At 43.8% G+C, this 18,940-nt stretch overlaps 2 protein-coding genes and 1 long non-coding RNA gene across 5 annotated transcripts in view; 1 reads left to right on the top strand and 2 right to left on the bottom strand.

The window, feature by feature from the left end:
- LOC132473543 (disks large homolog 5-like) overlaps positions 1–2,980 on the bottom strand; it is a 47,489-nt gene extending 44,509 nt beyond the window's left edge. Inside the window, 1 exon segment of the mRNA XM_060073724.1 lies at positions 2,211–2,980. Within this exon segment, the coding sequence (XP_059929707.1) occupies positions 2,211–2,514 (304 nt within the window). The 5' untranslated portion in view covers positions 2,515–2,980.
- Positions 2,981–4,632: 1,652 nt separating this feature from the next.
- Positions 4,633–18,914, bottom strand: LOC132473556 (annexin A11-like). 3 transcript variants are annotated; one of them, XM_060073755.1, is made up of 16 exons: positions 18,763–18,912; positions 15,597–15,665; positions 15,362–15,554; positions 14,838–14,920; positions 13,563–13,799; positions 13,055–13,142; positions 12,327–12,421; positions 10,782–10,895; positions 9,727–9,817; positions 9,201–9,280; positions 8,719–8,775; positions 8,439–8,532; positions 8,079–8,174; positions 6,868–6,926; positions 6,625–6,747; positions 4,633–5,358 (listed from the first exon to the last, which is right to left on the bottom strand). In XM_060073755.1, exons 2-16 carry the CDS (start codon positions 15,651–15,653, stop codon positions 5,299–5,301), a joined length of 1,527 nt encoding a protein of 508 aa, XP_059929738.1. In that variant the 5' UTR covers positions 15,654–15,665; positions 18,763–18,912; the 3' UTR covers positions 4,633–5,298. The 3 variants fall into 3 exon arrangements, with proteins under 3 accessions (XP_059929738.1, XP_059929736.1, XP_059929737.1); XM_060073753.1 differs by having other exon boundaries at positions 13,563–13,943; positions 15,362–15,665; positions 18,763–18,914; XM_060073754.1 differs by having other exon boundaries at positions 15,362–15,665.
- LOC132473575 (uncharacterized) lies at positions 10,877–11,182 on the top strand. The gene is made up of 2 exons (XR_009529447.1): positions 10,877–10,998; positions 11,051–11,182. It is a non-coding gene; the product is annotated as an uncharacterized LOC132473575 (long non-coding RNA).
- Positions 18,915–18,940: the final 26 nt, after the last annotated feature.

Raw genomic sequence — 18,940 nt, 5'->3', positions numbered from 1 at the left:
GACTCGACTCTAATGTGTTATTTTGCTCTTCTGCGAGCGGTGGAGCAGGGTTCTTTTGGTATGGGGCTCATTTTGGGCGCGCTGGGGAGCTCAGCTGGCAGAGGAGGCAGATTAAATAGCGAAGCGGGCAGGCAGCAAGGCAGAGGGATAGCAGGTTGCCGTCAGCAAGAAACACACACACACACACACACACACACACACACACACACACACACACACACACACACACACACACAGACACACACACACACAACTGAGTGGAGTCTGTTCGGATCTCATCCCCGCACTTGTTCTCTCCATCGCCTTGCCTGAAGGCACTCCGTCAGACTCGCTGGGAGTCGCACCAGGGTGCGTGCGAAACGGGCTGCAACGGGGCTACGACATAAGCAGGCATGACAGCACCGGAACTAAGTAAGAAAAATATTCAGATCGCCAAGCATGCAGCAATGCATGCCTCACGAGACTTCAGACTGTATTTCTCTGATTAACAACCACAGGCAAACCTCTGGCCCTTGGCCAGACTCTACACAACAGTGGGCCATGTTTGGACTCTGTGTTATCTAATACAAAAGGGTTCAGGTGTATCAGCCGGCCCCAACCCGGCCCCAACCCCACCTCGTGTCATAAAAAGGCTAACCAGAACACATCGATATGAAACCAAGCTTTCAAAATGCCAAGACCTCAACTCGGCCCAACGTCACGACTGACCCGACATGGGGACACAGGGCTAAACACGCCTTCGGCTGACACAGGTAGATACACAAGTTGGACGAAATTGAGGCTTATCGGACACCGAGCGGTACCCTGACAAACTTCAGGGAGGCACCAGCATGGTCACTCAGCAGAGCCGTGGGAAAGGGTCCCCGTCCAGCCCTAACTTGATTGAGGTCCTGATCCATAGAGAGCGAGGGAAGCGGCTTTGAGCGGCCTTGCAGCAAGGAAAGTTCAACATGTGGGTGACATACACAAGTTATTCAGTCATCCGACATAACGCTCATAAAGCAAGTCTGGAGGTTGTGACGGGCCAAAACCATCCACAACCGACTTCGCCTTCAGTGACGCAGCAGCAGCTCATTCGTCCGATGTATGTTTCTTTCCACTTGCTCGACCACTAACTACCGCTCGCCTCCTTGAGAGTATGGTGAATACATGGCGGACGTAGGATGTAGGGCATTTTGGAACGCAGCCTCCAGGCACAGAGCTGGTTCTAAGCGAGCCAATTGTCTCAGGTCCTTGAGATGGGAGAAAACAAGCTAAACTAGAACAGATGTTGTTTACACATAGCTGCCCTCCGCCTGTGTGCAACAACCAACCAAAAGCACTCAAGTGAAGACCATTACTATTAGAAGAACTAATTGCAAAATACTAATTGACCCTCCATTCTTCAATATGGGCACCAACAGAGGGGAAACTGTTAAATGAGAAAGCATTAAGTGGCTTTGGTTGGCTTGGCATTATGGATTCGCTGCCGTTATAGGATAGGTTCTACTCCAACATATGTGTACAGGTTGATACGGACCCACATGTCAGAGACAAGCCTGTTGTCATGGAAACACGTCAGGCAATCCAGTGAATGCATTGATACATTGGTTGGCTGCAGGGTGCACTCGTATTCAAAAAACACACACACACACACACACACACACACACACACACACACACACACACACACACACACACACACACACACACACACACACACACACACACACACACACACACACACACACACACACACACACACACCAAGACCTGAACCTTTCTAACCTGGGAGAGACAAGTCATGGTAATTACGAAGCTACAGAAAGGTTATGAATAGTAGCCTACGTTGTCGTATAAACGTACTACTAGTGTGTGTGGTACTTCAACATACAGCAGTGTTTACTGCATTTTCTCGTGTGCTACATGATACACAGAGTGTTATTGTGTGTGAATAGCCAATTACAACCAAACGAACGCATGATAGCAATAATGTTAATGGGGAAGCTTGCAAAATAATACCAGATGCGTCACCGTCAGATTTCCATCCTCTCTTTGATGGGGGCAGGTATTGTTTATATGTGTGTAGTAGTGTTCATCAGGCAAACAAATATAGCTCTGGTGTCTTGTGTTGGTGACCAAGACCACCCAGACTGACCAACTTCTGCTGTGGCCAGATGAGCTCGTTGTGAATGGCTGTACACTGGGTTGTTATTGTGTTTGGGTCTTACCGGTGGAGTGGTCGACTGGTCCACCTCCGTTATGACTGAAAAGAGCCGAATAGAGGTCCGGGTATGCCTTCTCCAGGGCCACACACAGGTCTAGGAAATGGTCGCTTTCCTTGTTCATCAGCATCTTCAGGAGGTGGTCCACTTTCTCCACGCTGGACGAGCAGTTCTGCTCCAACTCGAACCTATCGATTTGGCTCAAGGTGCCCGAAACTACGAGCAAGTCGATCAGTCGGTCCGCATCTGTTATGGACTCCAGTAAGTTCTGGTGGCACTGGTCGAGCAACTCTTTGTGCTTTGGCTCCATTGCTATTAATATGCAGTAGTTCCGTAGCTTTGCAAGCTAACTAGATGGTCAGGTGAATGTTGTATTCTTACCTTCGAGCAGTACGCGAATACAAGTCACTCATTTACTGCGGCGTGCAGAACTTCGCCAACCTGTCCATGGCATCGGATCGCATGGGTGATCGATTTTGATAGCGAATAGAAAAACCCCACAAGAAGCCATGTTTGTTGCCCAGGGCTGTTGACTGCACTAAACAGCGATACATTTTTCCATCTTACATATTGTTCGCCAATAGGACCGTTTTCGTTTTTTTCCTCGCGGATAGACTTTCCCCGGATATTCATCTATTCTAAAGTACCATATAGTCTGTGCTTAGCAGCCTCAACTGCTATTAAAACTCTCCTAACTCTGTCGCCGATCCTCAGTTAAGCCGTATCCTCCGCCATGTCTAGGCAGTTCAGCAGCTGCTGCCCGCTGTCAATCAACGTTCCGCTCAATGACCAAGTATGGTCAAATGGGCGGGGTTCCACAGAGGAACGCCCGCTTTTTCAATGGGGGTACAACACATCACTTGTGGTAGTATATGCGAAAGTGAGATAGACTTTATAGCAACACATTTTCAATATGCAATATCACATAAATTTCATGTCTACCTGTACCTTTTGAGCAACACCAAAAAAGCACCTAGCCAATAAAAGATCCAAAGATGACATTGCAGGATACGAGATGATGACATTATATAATTAACTCTTTAAAGCATATTTTTACGCAGACGCAGGAATATGCAGTGGTAGCATTCGAAATACTGTTAAGCCTCTTACTATCATTAATAGTGATATTTAAAGTGGCTCTGCGCATGTCTGTTCTCTCCCCTCTACCTCGCCAGTTGTGCCGCCATGTGCTATATGTGGGGAAAAAAAAACCGTTTCATGCATGTGAGGTAGCAGCAGACCCCATCTGCTAATTAATTCGTTTGGGTACATTCTTTCAACATTTATATGGGCTGCATTGTAATATGGTGGGCTTATAGAAGGCTGCATCATTAAAACCTCCAATTGCAAAAGCCTTAGGCTATGGTTGGATGTTTATATCCATCCATCCATATATCCTGTAGGCCTTCAATGCCATCTCAAGTATTTTGTATAAAAAAAAATTGTCTGTCATTGAATTGTAAAGTCATGAAATAGCTACAAAAGCCTCTTGTATTTAACGCTCAATTAAGTATTGAGATTATAGCCTATTGTATTATGCATTGGGTTATTGATTCGGTTATTGTTTATGGGGGTTAATCTTAGGGCATCAGATAGGCTACGCTCATTTCTGATGAAGGCATTTGAATCAATCACAGGTATTATTTTTCAATATATATATACATGAATTTCCTTCTATGACACCCATTTAGGATGCTTAGCGTTGCCATGGCAGCTGCATCCATAAATGACGTCCTGCCACACCTCCGACTCCTTCTTATTGATCGTGATTGAAGTGTTTCATTTCGTGCAAATAAAGCGCAACTAGAGACCACACATAATTAATATACAGCCCTAAATCCTACATACAGCGTTCCCATATGTATATAATCCGTTGTGGAATCACATAGGCCAGGAGTAGGTTATGTATTTTGACGTTGCATAATTCAAAGGCTTCGTGTGTTTTGAGTGCATAACTAGACTAAATATTTCACTTTTCCATTTTTTGTTATTACGTCTATTTATGGATTTTAATGGTGACATGCTGGGCGTTAAAGGGACCGGCACTACCCTCTAGTGGATAATTGCAGAAACTGCATGAATACGCCTGTCATGAGATCACACAAAAACTAGTACGGACCCTTCACATACAAAGTTTGACCCCACCAGAGTCCATTCCATCCTGAATGCATTATATTGTATGCAGTTATATATACGTCATTACATTGAAGCTGCCTGACACTATCAATGACCTGGTTGTTCATGCATTTGTAATCAAACAATAACATGAGTGGTTTAGTGTCAATATAATTAAAGTAGGCCTATGTAAGTAATTTCACAACACTATTTCGGCCCATGTATGTAGAGGTGATCGGAGTCAATATTAACTTCACCCAGGCAAACTCTTGTTATATTCATTTGTGTCTTAGATCGAGATAGGGCACAAGCATTTCCACTATATGATTCTTTATTTACTGAGTCCAACAGACCAAAGCTGTAAAACGTATGAAATATTCTTTAAATGGGTTGCGTATGGTGCTGTAGGCCTACATGAACATGCAATTTGATAAAAAATATGTATCAAGCCAAACGAGAACAAGTACATGTAAACTGGAAGATGAAACTTATAGCATGTGCAAAATGTAAAATAAATTTGAATGGCAATCATTTTCTTCTTTGGTATTCATCCATTGGCTGGTCTGCATGTTATTCTACACATAATGGCTAAATATAAAATGAAAACACAGGCTGAAAAACAATCTCAGATAATATTGGCACAAATTAAAATATATCATGGCGTCCTTTAAAAAATATATAGCTTTTAAATTCCCTGTGATATATAATTTTTTTAGAAATATAACCTGATTCGACATAACACATTCGATAGAAATATATAGCATAGACGATATAACAAAAGTGAAAAAGCAAACATTTAAACCTTTTGCTTGCAATAAGAAGAACATACAGCCGTCATAATTCATGCGTTTGTAACTCAATGATATATCTATCGATATTTCTATCGATTCCATGGGCAGGGGCGAGCAGCATTGTAGCGATACAATGCGTAGTGTAGGTCAGCTAATATGACAAAGGGGATAAGGTTGGCACGGTTTTCTCAATCGCTTCCTCCACAGAGCTTCAGAAGAAGTTTCTTATAGTCTCCAGATGTGTCTCCCTGCAAAAACAAATACAAAACATACAGGGGTCAGCAAGAATCCTCATCCTCATCTTCAAACCGCTTATCCGGGGTCGGGTTGCAGGGGCAGCAGCTCTAGCATGGGGCCCCAGTAAGGGGTCAGCAAGAATGAAGTACAATCATAACTTTTTAAAGATGTTGACAGCACTGTCTTGGTGATTGCTTGTATCCAACAATTAGAGATGCAGAATTTCCCCCCAAAATTGTAAATTGAATACGCCAAATCTTGTTTTTTTTTAGGTTTTCCGTGTTTCCGTAATAGTTTCCTCAAATTTGCACATATCGCAAGTTTTAATCTGTATTGCATTTCTTTTTTTGGTTCTATCCATTGCCCACATTTTGAAATCCAACTCGACTCCAACTACAAAAATACTAAACATACATTTATAATACACAAAATCTGGTTAAAGCAGCCGGTGTTTGCACGATTTGAGAATTGGAAAGAGAATAATAGGGATAGGGGAGGGCAATAGGGAGTCCACAAACCAATCCGAGAAGAGAAGCCCCGATTGGCCAGAAATTAGGCAGGAGCAGTCTAAAAGCTAAATAGTTTCATTCAGCAGTCAACTAGAAATACATATTTTTGCATTTCACACACCAATACCTGACAGAGGCCTTTACCATATTTACAAAATAAACTAAATTGATAGCTCTTACATCGATCTTAGTAATAGGTATGATATACACGCCTGCCAGCAATAACTCCAAAAGGCCTACATAAATTGCATCAGGCTTGCATAGGCTATTCACATCTCGACACTGAAACGAGCTGTGCATGTTGACTCCATAATCACGCTGAGTAAAAAGCCCTTTTCAGCCCGGAAAGAATAGGACATCTATTCATCTGCGGCCCAAGTCTAGCGGTGTCTACTGAAAGGCCGCAAAAACAGAAGTTCACCGGTCAGGTACCGGAAGTTAATCCTGCTGCCCACTCTGGTGCGAATCTTTATGGCCTTGGGTTCTCGGTAAACCTAGTGCTTCATACTTGTTCTGCTCATAAGTTCTATGCTGAAACGACGTTAATGTTACCAAGTCAAACGATTATACATCCTCTTTATTGACAGGGGTTTTGTCATGATCTTAGATCTAATGTGAATACCGTGCGTAATCTGCCGTCTCCGCAGATATCCAAAAATGTAGGCTGATATACCCAGTGCATGTATGTATTTACAATGAGTGTGTGTGTGTGTGTGTGTGTGTGTGTGTGTGGGGGGGGGGGGGGGAGGGGGGGGGGGGGGTACTTACAGAAATGTCTGTGTACAGTGACTTCCCGTAGGTCCTCACGTATTCCTGGCGGATGTCCAGCATGTCAACCTCAGAGCGAGTCACCATGATCCGCATCAAGGTCGAATCCTTGGTCCCGGCTCCCTGCGAATACAAATACACATAGATTCATTAATAAACCCACACACGCAAGCGCACACACACACACACACACACACACACACACACACACAGTGTGGTGGAGGAGAGAGCGAGCTGTCTCACCTTCATGGCCTTGTAGAGCCTCTCAGCGAAGTATCCAGGGGTGTTCTTAATGCACTTCACTGGAGAGGAGACACACAGGGGAAATAGATAAGCACAACAAGGCCTAGTGCTAATTTAGCACAACATTCATCTCTCGTGGATTGCAGGCGCAAGGTCACCACCAAACAGCTAGATGGTGATGGTGATGATCAATATAAATAAAAGATCTTACTAAAGTCCTGAAAGGGACTCAAAACAATTACAAATGAAACACTGCACACGAAAGGAGGAAACATGTGAGAGTGCATAGCACAGTAGGGGCAAAACAAAAAAGAAATTTCTGTCAGTGAAATTAATAAAAAATGAAAAGGACACAGCACAAACACGCACCCGCGAGCAGTGAACACTGGTTCACTATGAAGATAAATCTTCATAGAAATCAAAAATGAAACACCTTGATATGTTCAAAAAGCATGTTACTGTACCATAACCCTTTAGCAAAGACAGCAACGTTGAGGAAAAAAGAAAACACAAAATTTATACATTAAAGTATACATCTAGACACTCGTGACATGGGCAAGCCCTTCATTCCACTATGAGTCAGCCATGTTGTTCCATATCGTCATCATGTTAGATAATAAACCATTGTCCCTTGCTTTGCACTGACTCATGTCATGTCTTTATTTAGGTCATGTCGCTCAGCACGTCACACCTGTGATCATACTGGGGTGGGGCTGGGCATTCTGGATCAGTCACGCCAGGGTTTCCCTGACCTGATTCCGCTGTGATTAAGTCATGAATGGCTCATTAGCTCATGAATGGCTGGACGTGGCATTAGCTTATGAATGGCTTAAGACTAAATGTAGGAAGCATTGATAGAAGAAGTAACACAATAAGTAATAATAGACAGCAGTCTACATGTTTGATTGTGTAGATCAGAAACAAAACCACATGATACATGGACGATGAGATGGCTATAAATAGCAGACTGAAATGTGTATTTTCATTAACATTAACCGCAAAATCATGTGTCCTGCGCACATTGCAGGCTTTTTATTCGGGTGTTATACAATTGTATGACATAATTTCTGCTTGAATACACCAGAGCCCTACTTGAATCATTGATCACATAAAAACCGCATGAGCACATCAACATAGTGCACCTCACCAAAACCTCAGCCCTAGGGGAAACAGTGCTCTGTGTGTTTGAGGGAGTGAGTGAGTGCTCTTACCGACGGCCAACATGCCACTCTCCAGGTTCCCAGACATCTCACGGACGATGCTCTTCTCAATGTCCCTGCCACTCATCTGCTGGTACTCCTGGAACACTACACAAGCACATAGACGCACATCGACACACACACACACACACGCGCGCGCACACGCACACACGCACACGCGCACACACACACATACCTGTTAGACCTGAAACTTTGTGCTCACAATGAGAGGTCGTCTACGCTGTCAGGTCGGCTTGTGTTTAAGAACCACGCTGATAAATGAGCCTCTTCTAACAATTTGTTCATGGGGACCTTGTGTCCTGTATACACCATTCTCCTGATACTTGTGTGCGCGTGCGTGTGTGTATGTACCTGCTCTGAGGTGGGGTTTGCTGCGAGCACACAGGATGGCGTTGAACTTGGACTCGTCTGTTCCAACCATGTTCTCTCCAGCTGCGTACAGAGCCTTGAACATAAGAACAACAAGGTAATGCATGCTGAAACGACATTATGATATGCCGATATAGTGCAACTGGACAGGATGTAAGACCCGGTCTGATAACTGGGTTGAACACTGGTTGATATGTTAATTAAGTACACATATAACAAGACTTAAACATGGATAAGGATAAAGCATAACAGCATTTGATACCTGAGCATCTTGTTTGGCTAAGGACACGTCCACATTCGGTCGTTCATCCCGGTTACCCTGACAATGAAAGAAGAAGTTCACATATGACTCATTTCTGTCATCCAAGAGTTGAGCTACAGGTCAGATGTTCGCTTGAACTATGCTATGACTTAATCACCTGTGGCCTTCATATGGTGTGATATCGGCATGATCTGAGGTGCTGTCATTTTGTGATGACCAACATTTGTCATATTGTTATCATTGAGTAATTTAGAAGACCCAAAGCAACGTAGTGATTTTGGATAATAATTAAAATGCCATTACCAAGGTATAGAGGTTAGGCAACTTTGTCAAGGATACCTACAAATAGGCTGAGGACATAGAACCCATGACTGTACACCCTAGCCAGTACACTATCCTCAGACTTTTGTCCCAAGGGGAATGCTAGTCTTCCCCGCTTATATAATCATGGTAATAATATAACGTGTCACAAAAGCTTGTACCTGGGCCAGTGAGATGAGGAGCCGGCGGAAGTGGCCCGAGGTGTCTCCCTGGATGTGGTCCTCCAAAGTCTTCTTGTACTCTGGAGTCAAACGAAACATTATACTCATATACTGCCTTCTGGCTGATGAAAGCTTTACATCTTCTCAGCGTGAAAGTCTGAATTGTAAGAAGACGTATCTCCAGAGGATATTCAAATTAGTTTCGTTTTACACTTGATTGTATTACGAGATATGCTTCCTATTTTTATCTTATCTGTTTATAAAGATTATTCATTTTAATTTAAGAAACTTCAAAGTGAATTATCTTTCGTTATTCATTCGCAATTACTATGGTTTATTTCAACTTTGTCGTTTTATTTCTATCAAATCAAAGGATAAATCCTTTTAAATCAAAGGATAGAGATACATTTTAGGATCAATGGCTTCTATATAAATAAAGTTTTACTTGCATTCTTACTAACAAAACAAGAACAAGGCAAGGACAACTGAAGTTGCCACAGCACTCGCTGGTTGTAGTCAGACTCACCTTGTTTATAAAGCCTGGCAATCTCCTTGATCTCTGCGTTGGAGCGCGAAGACAGGATTTCTATCAGGCAGGCCTCGTCAGTTCCAGCACCCTGAAAGTAATTATGTCTTCAGTTATTTATTCATTTGATGCCTTTTAGGATATTCAAGGTCGCCTTACAGTGCTGAACAAAATAAACATCAGATAAAAATGGATAGATGTACTTGTCATGGAGACACTAGAAACATGAACCAACAGAGTTGAAGGGGAAACAGAGGAGGACCTGCAAATGGTTTTAAGGATAGGCCCCCTTGCTCGGATGGTTTTTGAGAAAAGATTTAAAAGCAGTGATCGAGTCTGATCAGCGGATGTACAAGATGAAAATCTTGCTGCAAATGGGTAACCATGGAAGAAGCTTTTATCGAAAGGTAATTCAGATACATTTCCAGTGATTTCAGAGATTTCAGATACATCTGACTAAGGTAAACAGGTAGGTATCTTGCTCAGGGATGGTTACAGGCACAATGTGGACAGTGGGGATCAAACCTGTCGTGGCAATTTCTTTATAAGATATTTTGTCTAGGACAAGTGAGGCTTCTAAAAACAAAAAAGCACACAATAGTTGTAGACAATTAACCTACTTTGTATGCATACACTCGTAGTCTCCTCTCTAGCAGAGTGTGGCCTGGATACAGTTTTAAACTGCCTATTAACACTGTTTGACCCCCTCCCCACAATGCATATGTGCATAGATCTTGTGAGGGAAATGTTGACATTTCTGGTATAGGTAAGGGGGATCTTGTGACCAGGTCATCCCAGGGAATAGGTTAAGAAAAAGGGAACTAGGTAACGCCCTTTAACAGATGGGTTGGCCAGATAACACAACCGGAAGAAAACAAAGCAAAAACGAAACAACATAGTTACATAACACATTTTCCATTACAAACCCAGATCCTTTCCATCCTTCAGACCACGCCAACCACTACACTGTCCTAACCTCTTTCCTTCTTCGGTGTTGTGCAATACAGGTTAAATGGCTGTGATCAAGAGGTGCATGGAGTGTGGCCAGTGCTCACCTTGATAGCAGTGTAGAGCTCATAGACATCTAGCTGAGAGGGGCTCTTCAGCATCAACATGACCAACTTCCTGAAGTCCCCAGACAGCTCTGAATGCAAGTCTTTAATCAGGTCCTGAGTGTGGAAGTACATTCAGAATAACATTTAGCAATCGCTATATTCCAAAGTGTTTTCCAAGGGAGCAAGAGAAATATTAACACACACAATCACAATTGGAGTAACTACGACTAAAATCGAAGAATATGAATATGAATATGAATATGGAACAGGTCAAGATGGTGCTTAGGTTTACAATCTGCTGTGGAAAAATTAAATAAAAACTTAAATAAAGGAATGCTATAAATCCCTTTGATATAATACCCTTCCGTCTTACTAGCAACAGAAGCACCTGTCGTCTGTGTGTCACTACATTGCACCACATCCCATCACATGATCAGACCATATGGGATAAGGAGAAACCAAACTATTTACATATTTACTTGGTATAAATATTATCTATCTAGGTTAGCATTGTGACCTAATAGCAGCCCGACACAGTGTAGGCTGCTAATAAATCCAAGGAAAAAGAAGAACGCGCACAATGAACAAAGATCAACAATGTAGGACGTCCAAGAAGGACGGCAACATTTTGTGCAACATTTTCTTCCATAAACAAAGCTTTCGCCGTTGTCCAGAATACGCGGATAATATGTTTGTTTGTTATTATCCCCCTGTCTCACGAAAGTGGGATTATGTCGATCAATCAGCAGACAGCGTGTGTAGCTCGAACTTGCCGGCACCCTTTCAGGCGTCTCAGTACCCCAACGGAGGAGTACAGCCAGGGCCACTGCTGGCCGTTTCGGTGCCCTACGCGAGCGGGGGGGGGGGTTGGGAGAGGAGAGCCCCTTTTTCTATATTAGGTAAAAACATCTAATTTGCCGAAATTGAGTGATAGGTTATACAATTAAGAACAAACAACGCTGGGCCTCTTCATAACTAATTTACATATTTTTTTAATTCATTAATGTATATGTATTTTTTTTTTTCCAAACCATAATTTTTGGTGCCCCCCTCAGGTACCTGGTGCCCTACGCACTCTGCGTACTCTACGTACAGGGAGCGGCGGGCCTGAGTACAGCGAGACGCGTACGGCTCAATACGGCTCAGTCCGAGTCACAACCACTTTTGGCGGTGGAAACACGCTCCGTTCCGCACCTTAGCGGGCTGAACCGACCCGCACCCTCCGGTGGAAACGCGCCATTAGTTGTCCCTGAAGAACTCGCGTATCTAAAATCAGTTCTGCATTATATTAATTAATTCGCAAAAAACGTTTTATTTAACTTTAATACCGTGTATTCTCCGTGTAAATCCATGCACCGAACCATGACGTCCGTACCGATTCGGTTCAATATGAATACATGTATCGTTACAACCCTATTACTAACACATTATGTATCTTTTGAGTAATCCTTCATCCTTTATGGACATTAGCGTAAAGTTGAAACAGGAGAAAAGAAGAATCAATATTTGCTTTCTGCATATGTATTTAAATAAGGCAACTCTCACCTTGCCGTAGGCGGTTTTGTAGGACCTGAGCATGGGCACCCTCTGCTTGACGGAGCGAGACCCCAGCAGCTCTATTATGGCCTGCTCATCAGTTCCTGCACACAACAATCCACCAAGAGAAGCACCACACACTCAAGGTTAACCAGAATACACGCTGGCTGGCTGGCTTCCTCATTCCTCCTAATAAGGTCAGGGGTCTGACAGCCAATCGATATGCTGCTTACAGTTAATCATTTGAGCTTTGCTTTATTCATTGTCTTATCTAGCCGTACCCATCTGTTAACTATTATTTTCTAGTTCCCCTTTGTGGTTAAACTTCTGCCTGGGCTGAACTGGTCCCAAGAAAGCAATCCCCCCCCCCCCCCCCTTATCTATACAAGAACATAGGCAACTCTGTCCTTTACGTCAACATTTCCCTCACATTGTGTGAGGTGTCCTATCTGTCCTAGACACAGTACCTTATTAGGAAATACCACGCCAGAAGGCATTATTCTAAAGACAGCAAATTTGTATTTTATGTGTAACTTTTTAAAGGGATTTCTTTTTCATGGCCTCATAGACAGGGTGAGTGAAGTGGGTTGAAATAGAGAGAGGTAAAGACAGGACAGGTCAGGATTTGACATGGTTCGCTATAAGGTCTATTGGCATGTTGCTGGCATTGTTGGCATGGGTTGAGCCACCACGCCTAAACGACTGTAAGTATTTATCACCTTTTGACAACTACTTACCAAAGCCTTTCATGGCCTTCCTGAGGACCTCAGAATCCCTCAGTGGGTCAGCACCCGGGAAGTCTTTGATGGATCCCCTGAATCCTCTCTGGGAGAACAACACAGGCCTTTTAGAAGCACATATCAGGCAGCACCATGCAAATACCCTATCTGTTTATTTCCATGGCAGTTTAATCCAGGACATACAAGGTAGACGGCTTCTGTCTCTTGTCCTTTTCCAATTTTTTATTTTCATTGTGGGTCAGTTTTGTCTCGTGCGCTTTTCAATCGTTTGCCTCATTATACTACTTTATTTCTTTTGTGCCTCACTTTCTCTCAACAAAAATCTCGTTTAACAAAACAGCCCTTGTAACTTGGGAGTCGTGAGGTTGAGCCTCCCGCTGTCAAAGCAATCCGCTCTTGTACAAATTCCGATTTACTTGGCATCAATCGATCCGACCTTCTCCTAACGACGTTCCATCTCCGTCTACTCTCGTCCACATGGACTCTCTCTTTGACGGCTGCTCACGTTCATCGCAGGCGCCACCGGCGTGGCTCCACCTCCTCCGTAGCCCGGCATGGACGGGTTGGGCGACGGGACTTTGGGGTACGCGGGCATTTGCCCGGGGGCTCCCCCGTAGCCGGGCATCGACGGGTTGCTTGGGGCGGGCGCCCCGCCATACCCGGGCATGGGCTGGCCGGGCTGGCCGGGGTAGCCCTGGGGAGGGTGCTGCGGCTGCTGCTGCTGCTGCATGGGCCCACCTGGCTGCGAGTACAGGCCATACACCTGCTGGTTAGGAAGGGGTGCACCGTAACCCCCGTGCGGAGCAGGGTACCCCAGCCCCGGGGCTTGCGAGAAGGCAGGAGGGTTAGGAGGGTAACCCCCCATGGACGAGGAGATCGGGTTAGCCTGCGGTTGAAAAGAGATGGAGGAGCACATAAAATGTGCATGCAAGCAAAAAGGGGAAAGAAGAACATGTATCGGCATGCGAGGGGTTTTATTGCCACGCCTTGTTTTGGATTTGTCTGGTGTTTATAAGGGGATGGTGTATGTGTGAGGAATCGCCTGTTAGCTTTGTTTCAAGGGGGTTGAATCATGAATGCCTTTTGCAGCATTTGATTGCTTGATGCAGGAGGAGAGAGGTGGGAGCGACTGGCAGATAGTTAACTAACAGGAACCGATTATATTTAACCAGGAGGCAGTGAATGTCCCCTGGAAATTTGTAGCTTAACAGATTAGCTATCTAGACGGAACGTATCCAAAACCAAGCGTGGACATGTTATTAATTTGAAATGAACAGGGTTGAACCGACTTCGGTCACACTGAACACAGAGATGGTGATAAAGAAGTAAGACCACAGAAGGCAGGAAATAGGATGATGAAAGTAAAAACGGAAAGGCAGGTCGCCGCAATAGGGACAACATGCATGGACGGATGTTGCTTAAAGGGGACATATTATACCACCAGGTGTGAGTGTGATTAGCCTTACAAGCCGTTTCGAGCACAGAATCAGCACAGATCTAGGTGGACACGCCGACGAGTGATGTCATATGCGGCAGATTTTCGAACCGGCTTGTAAGGCTAATCACACTCACACCTGGTGGTTTAATATGTCCCCTTTAAAAGACAAATTGAAAGGGTAATGAGTAAAGAAGGTTGCGATTCTGAGGAATTCAAATAATTGCAGACTTGCAGAAGAAAGCGGGATACTCTTACCGTCAGACACACATTACAGCTGAAATCACGTGACTATCCCATATCAAGTTATCGTTATGACGATGGCTGTTTTCGTGTGGAACTCACCATGGCGGGACCGTACCCTGGGTAGGACATGTTGTCAAGACCCATGGCGGGGTATCCTCCGGTAGGCCCTCCTCCCCAACTGCCTGCACAAGAGATGAGAGAAGAGAGGGTGGATGTCACCCGTTCAGTGTGTCCCCTGCAGGTGACCAAAGGCACAACGTACAACCCTGTTCGTTTAGAAGGTTGTTTTATTTCCCTTCTGCATGAGTGTCCTGATTGTTGGCTCTATGTGTCATTCTCACGACCCCTACGACTTGACAAGCAGGCGAGAGTCAGCCCTGGACACAGAAAGAGTCTACTGTGCGTCAATCCCTAAGTTGTTTCTCTACAATGACCAAGCAAAAACACACATTTCAGGGATGTAGCTCTCTGCCTCAAATAGGGAACATACCTGTTAGGCATCATGGCTCTCACATCCTCCTTCTCTATTGACTTACCCTCCCAAAATGTAAACAATATTCAACCCCCCCCACCCCCAACCGTCATCAGATTTAATTCAATTTGAAACCAAAGTGTTCTCTTACCCGCTGGTGGCATGGCAGGGTATCCGCCTGCCCCCTGGGGTGGGTAGCCCCCGGCTTGGGGAGGGTAGCCCCCGGCTTGTGGAGGGTAGCCCCCGGCTTGTGGAGGATAGCCCCCGGCTTGTGGAGGATAGCCCCCAGCTTGAGGCGGGTACCCACCAGCTTGGGGAGGGTAACCCCCGGCTTGGGGAGGGTAACCCCCGGCTTGGGGGGGGTAACCCCCGGCTTGGGGAGGGTACATTCCAGGCTGTGGAGGGTAGCCGCCGGCCTGTTGTGGATATCCAGGGTAGCTCATTGTTGCGTAAGGCTAGGGAAGGAAGCTTGAACAATTAAGGAATACATTGAGGATTTCAATGAATTAAGGCTTTTGTGATTGTTATTTAGTACATATTACTAACTAAATAATATCATGATAACATCACTACCTGAATAACAGTTTCTGATGTATACACATGGTGACGTATTGGGAGCTTTGGTTAAAAGCTTCCACCAATGGCATATTATCTCTATATTATATTAGGTAGGCATAAACACATGTTGTATACCCACGGCGCAGTCCAGAGACTTAGGAAGGGTTGCTGTGGCAACGCCCAGCAACACTTCCCTATTGTCTTCCTCATTGTCCCCTATTGGCAGGTTAATATCATGATCGCATATTGCCCAAGCAGAAGTTTCCAGAATGCAGATCCCTAACCCAAACCCTTCGCCAAAGGCTATTTTCCAAGGATGTTCTGTAGCTCAGAGTAGACTGCAAAGGAATCCCGACCCATAAACAGAACAAATTACACAGCGAGGTGTCTGTAAACCAACAGCCAAGCCACAGAATACAATTGTGGAACCAGTGTCATCATCTACTGACATCTCAACTCAATGTTTCCTCATACCTACAACAAACAACACGGAAGATGAGATCATAGACAGCTTGAAGAAGTTACGATTATGTAGTCGATAGTCGATACTTCTAGTTCTGATTTTTATTTGAGGGCTCACACAGGATACCCAAAACAACCACCACAGTCATTCAGTGATTCTACGAAGTCTGAGTCCTAATTGCTGTGTAAACCCTGCATGCTCTCTCTCTTTAATTCATCCTAAAATACAGTATACACAAGACAAGGGCGGGGCTATCCATTACCACAAATCATTACCTGTTCCCATAAAAAAAAAGGTGCAACCCCACCCTGACTCCCATTGGTTAACTGTTATTCAAAACAGCCAATCACAAACCGCCTACAACCTCTCTGTGGAACAATTAGCAGGGTGTGGAAGCTTGGTAAGATTGGCCCCCAGATCTGTTGGTCAGATCTCTTGTTAGAATGTCATACAAACAAAAGGGCCATTTGGTGCCAACAACACCGACACCTCAATTGCTCAACTACTTTAAGAACAATTGGGGGAGACAGAGGTCTGACAGGAAGGAGGAGGACAACAGGATGAAGGTGAATCCACAAAAATCGTTTGATCAACTCCTCAAAAGTAAAGGGGGGATAGAGTCAGATGTTTGGAAACTGAGCTGCACTTCCTAATTATCAGACAGTCATAAGAAGACATCAGGAACACACACTTCCAACGGATTATACAGGCATGAGAGGACTTTGAAAACAATCCAGATGCTAACAAACTTCTATATCGGTTGGGAGAAATACAAAAATGTGCGATCACAGCCACCAAATTTGTCACCTGATAAGTAATAAATCACTGGACTTTAACCACTAGAACACCTTTGATAATTTGAAACTTCACTTTTGCTGTCTGTTCAAAAAAATTGCACTATTGCACATATCTTCCACATTGTCAATACAATGTATGTACAGTAAATCTTGAATGTCTCTGTTTATAGGAGATACAGATTTTTTTTGTATTCATTTAACTTTTTATACATTTAGAATTTAATATTCTAAGATTTGAGATGTTAATATATTTGGTATTAATTCTTCACCTGCTTTGGCAATGTTAACATTTGTTTCTCATGCCAATAAAGCTTTTTCGATTTGAATTGAATTGTATGGCAGGGAAGTGGATAGAAATCAGGATGAGCGTGACACGTATTTACAGTCTCAGTCTGACCCAATAAAACTGGGGGTCAGAGTCGGGGATCTGGTAGGGACAGGTGTGAGGGCAGGGTGAGAAGGTGTAATCATATTAACCCTTCAATCAGTCAATGGTTCGGGTCAGAGAAAGGAATCTGTCAGGGAGGGCCTTGAGGGCAGGGAAAAGGTGTAATCAACTAACAGTGGTCAGAGACAGCGCTCTGGCATGGAGGAAAACCGAATTAGGGGAAACAATTCCATATCTAACTGTTCAGCAATTAATACATTCCTCAACAGAGTCATGAATTTATCAAATTATAACATTTTAGGAATTGAGAGAGAATACGTAGTTCACGACACATTCAGACATAATAAGTAGTCTCAAAGTCCGTTATACAATTAGAAATTCCTATTAACAGGCTTAGGTGCGTCTGAATATTTTCTGACGTAGTCAATCAAAGTGGCTACCCATTAATTAATCAACAACCATTCGCATTAATCATGGGGAAAAAGGAAGAAGTAGGCCTATAAATAGACATAAACACTAGCCTGCATTTCAAACTCTCGTAACACCATCGAAATCTATTAGAAACAAGTGTGGTCTCACTTGGAAATTTCTTGACAATCTACTTGGATTATTAATACACATACAAGAAATGCAGTGAAATGAAAAGTAACATTGTATTAAGAAATACATATAACGCCTAATTAATGGGATGTAAATTAATTAAAAATACTTGTAATAACTGATCAAGATTGATATTAGTCGGTATGAGGCCTATAATAGATCGATTAACAACCGTGCAGAGAAGAGAATTTTGTTGGTAAGCAATTGACATGGGCACTAGGATGTAAAGTTACCGACTTGGCCTCAGGCTTATGACATCAAGATGCACTCTTAAACCGAATGTCAACGATGGTCATTTCTAACAGCCGTAGTCTGACAGTTTAGATACTCGAGATAACGTTAGCTCAGGCCTATGCTTTTTTTCATATCGATCCTCGAGATTAACGTTAGCTAAGGCTATGCTTTTTTTCTTAAGACAATCCCTAGAAGGGCTATGAAGGGCTATGCACGCAACGGCCAGAGTCCGACATCATTGGCCTACTGTCGGGATTTCTCCATTTAAAATGGCAGTGGAGCTACAGCCATCCGTAAAATGTGTATTTATAAACTGGGCTGAAATAACGACGGTTTAACTGGACGTTTTGCGGGCTTGGACTCGGGACTCGGAGCTGCGGTAACGGCGGAGAGGTGCTGACGCCAAGCAGACAAACGTATCGAAAATAAAAAATAACCACTTTAACATAGTCAACTTATGGTTTGAGGAGATCGAAAATAACACATACATTTAAAGCAATGGCGGTACTTACTTTAGCTTTTCTGAAGTGTCTTCCTGGAACGCGTAACTCTCGGCCCTAGGCTTCTTATGTTGTGGGGGCGGACTCATATTTTCCGTGGGCTCAACCCGCCCATTTCAATGTTACCGGAAAAAAGACGCTAACAACCCGCTCAGTGAAGTCCTGCTGTGTGTGTTTCACAACACCCAAC

The sequence above is a fragment of the Gadus macrocephalus genome, chromosome 15 (genome assembly GCF_031168955.1).
Source record: "Gadus macrocephalus chromosome 15, ASM3116895v1".
Lineage (NCBI taxonomy): Eukaryota > Metazoa > Chordata > Actinopteri > Gadiformes > Gadidae > Gadus > Gadus macrocephalus.
This window is presented reverse-complemented; position numbering and strand designations above follow the sequence as displayed.

Excerpts from the sequence above, each read along its gene's own strand:
- LOC132473556 (XM_060073753.1), bottom strand. The coding sequence starts at position 15,653 with ATGAGCTACCCTGGATATCCACAACAGGCCGGCGGCTACCCTCCACAG. Across the intron at positions 8,175-8,438 it reads CAAACCCCACCTCAGAGCAG|TGTTCCAGGAGTACCAGCAG; the intron begins GTACATACACAC and ends GTGCTTGTGTAG. Across the intron at positions 6,927-8,078 it reads GAGTGGCATGTTGGCCGTCG|TGAAGTGCATTAAGAACACC; the intron begins GTAAGAGCACTC and ends TCTCCTCTCCAG.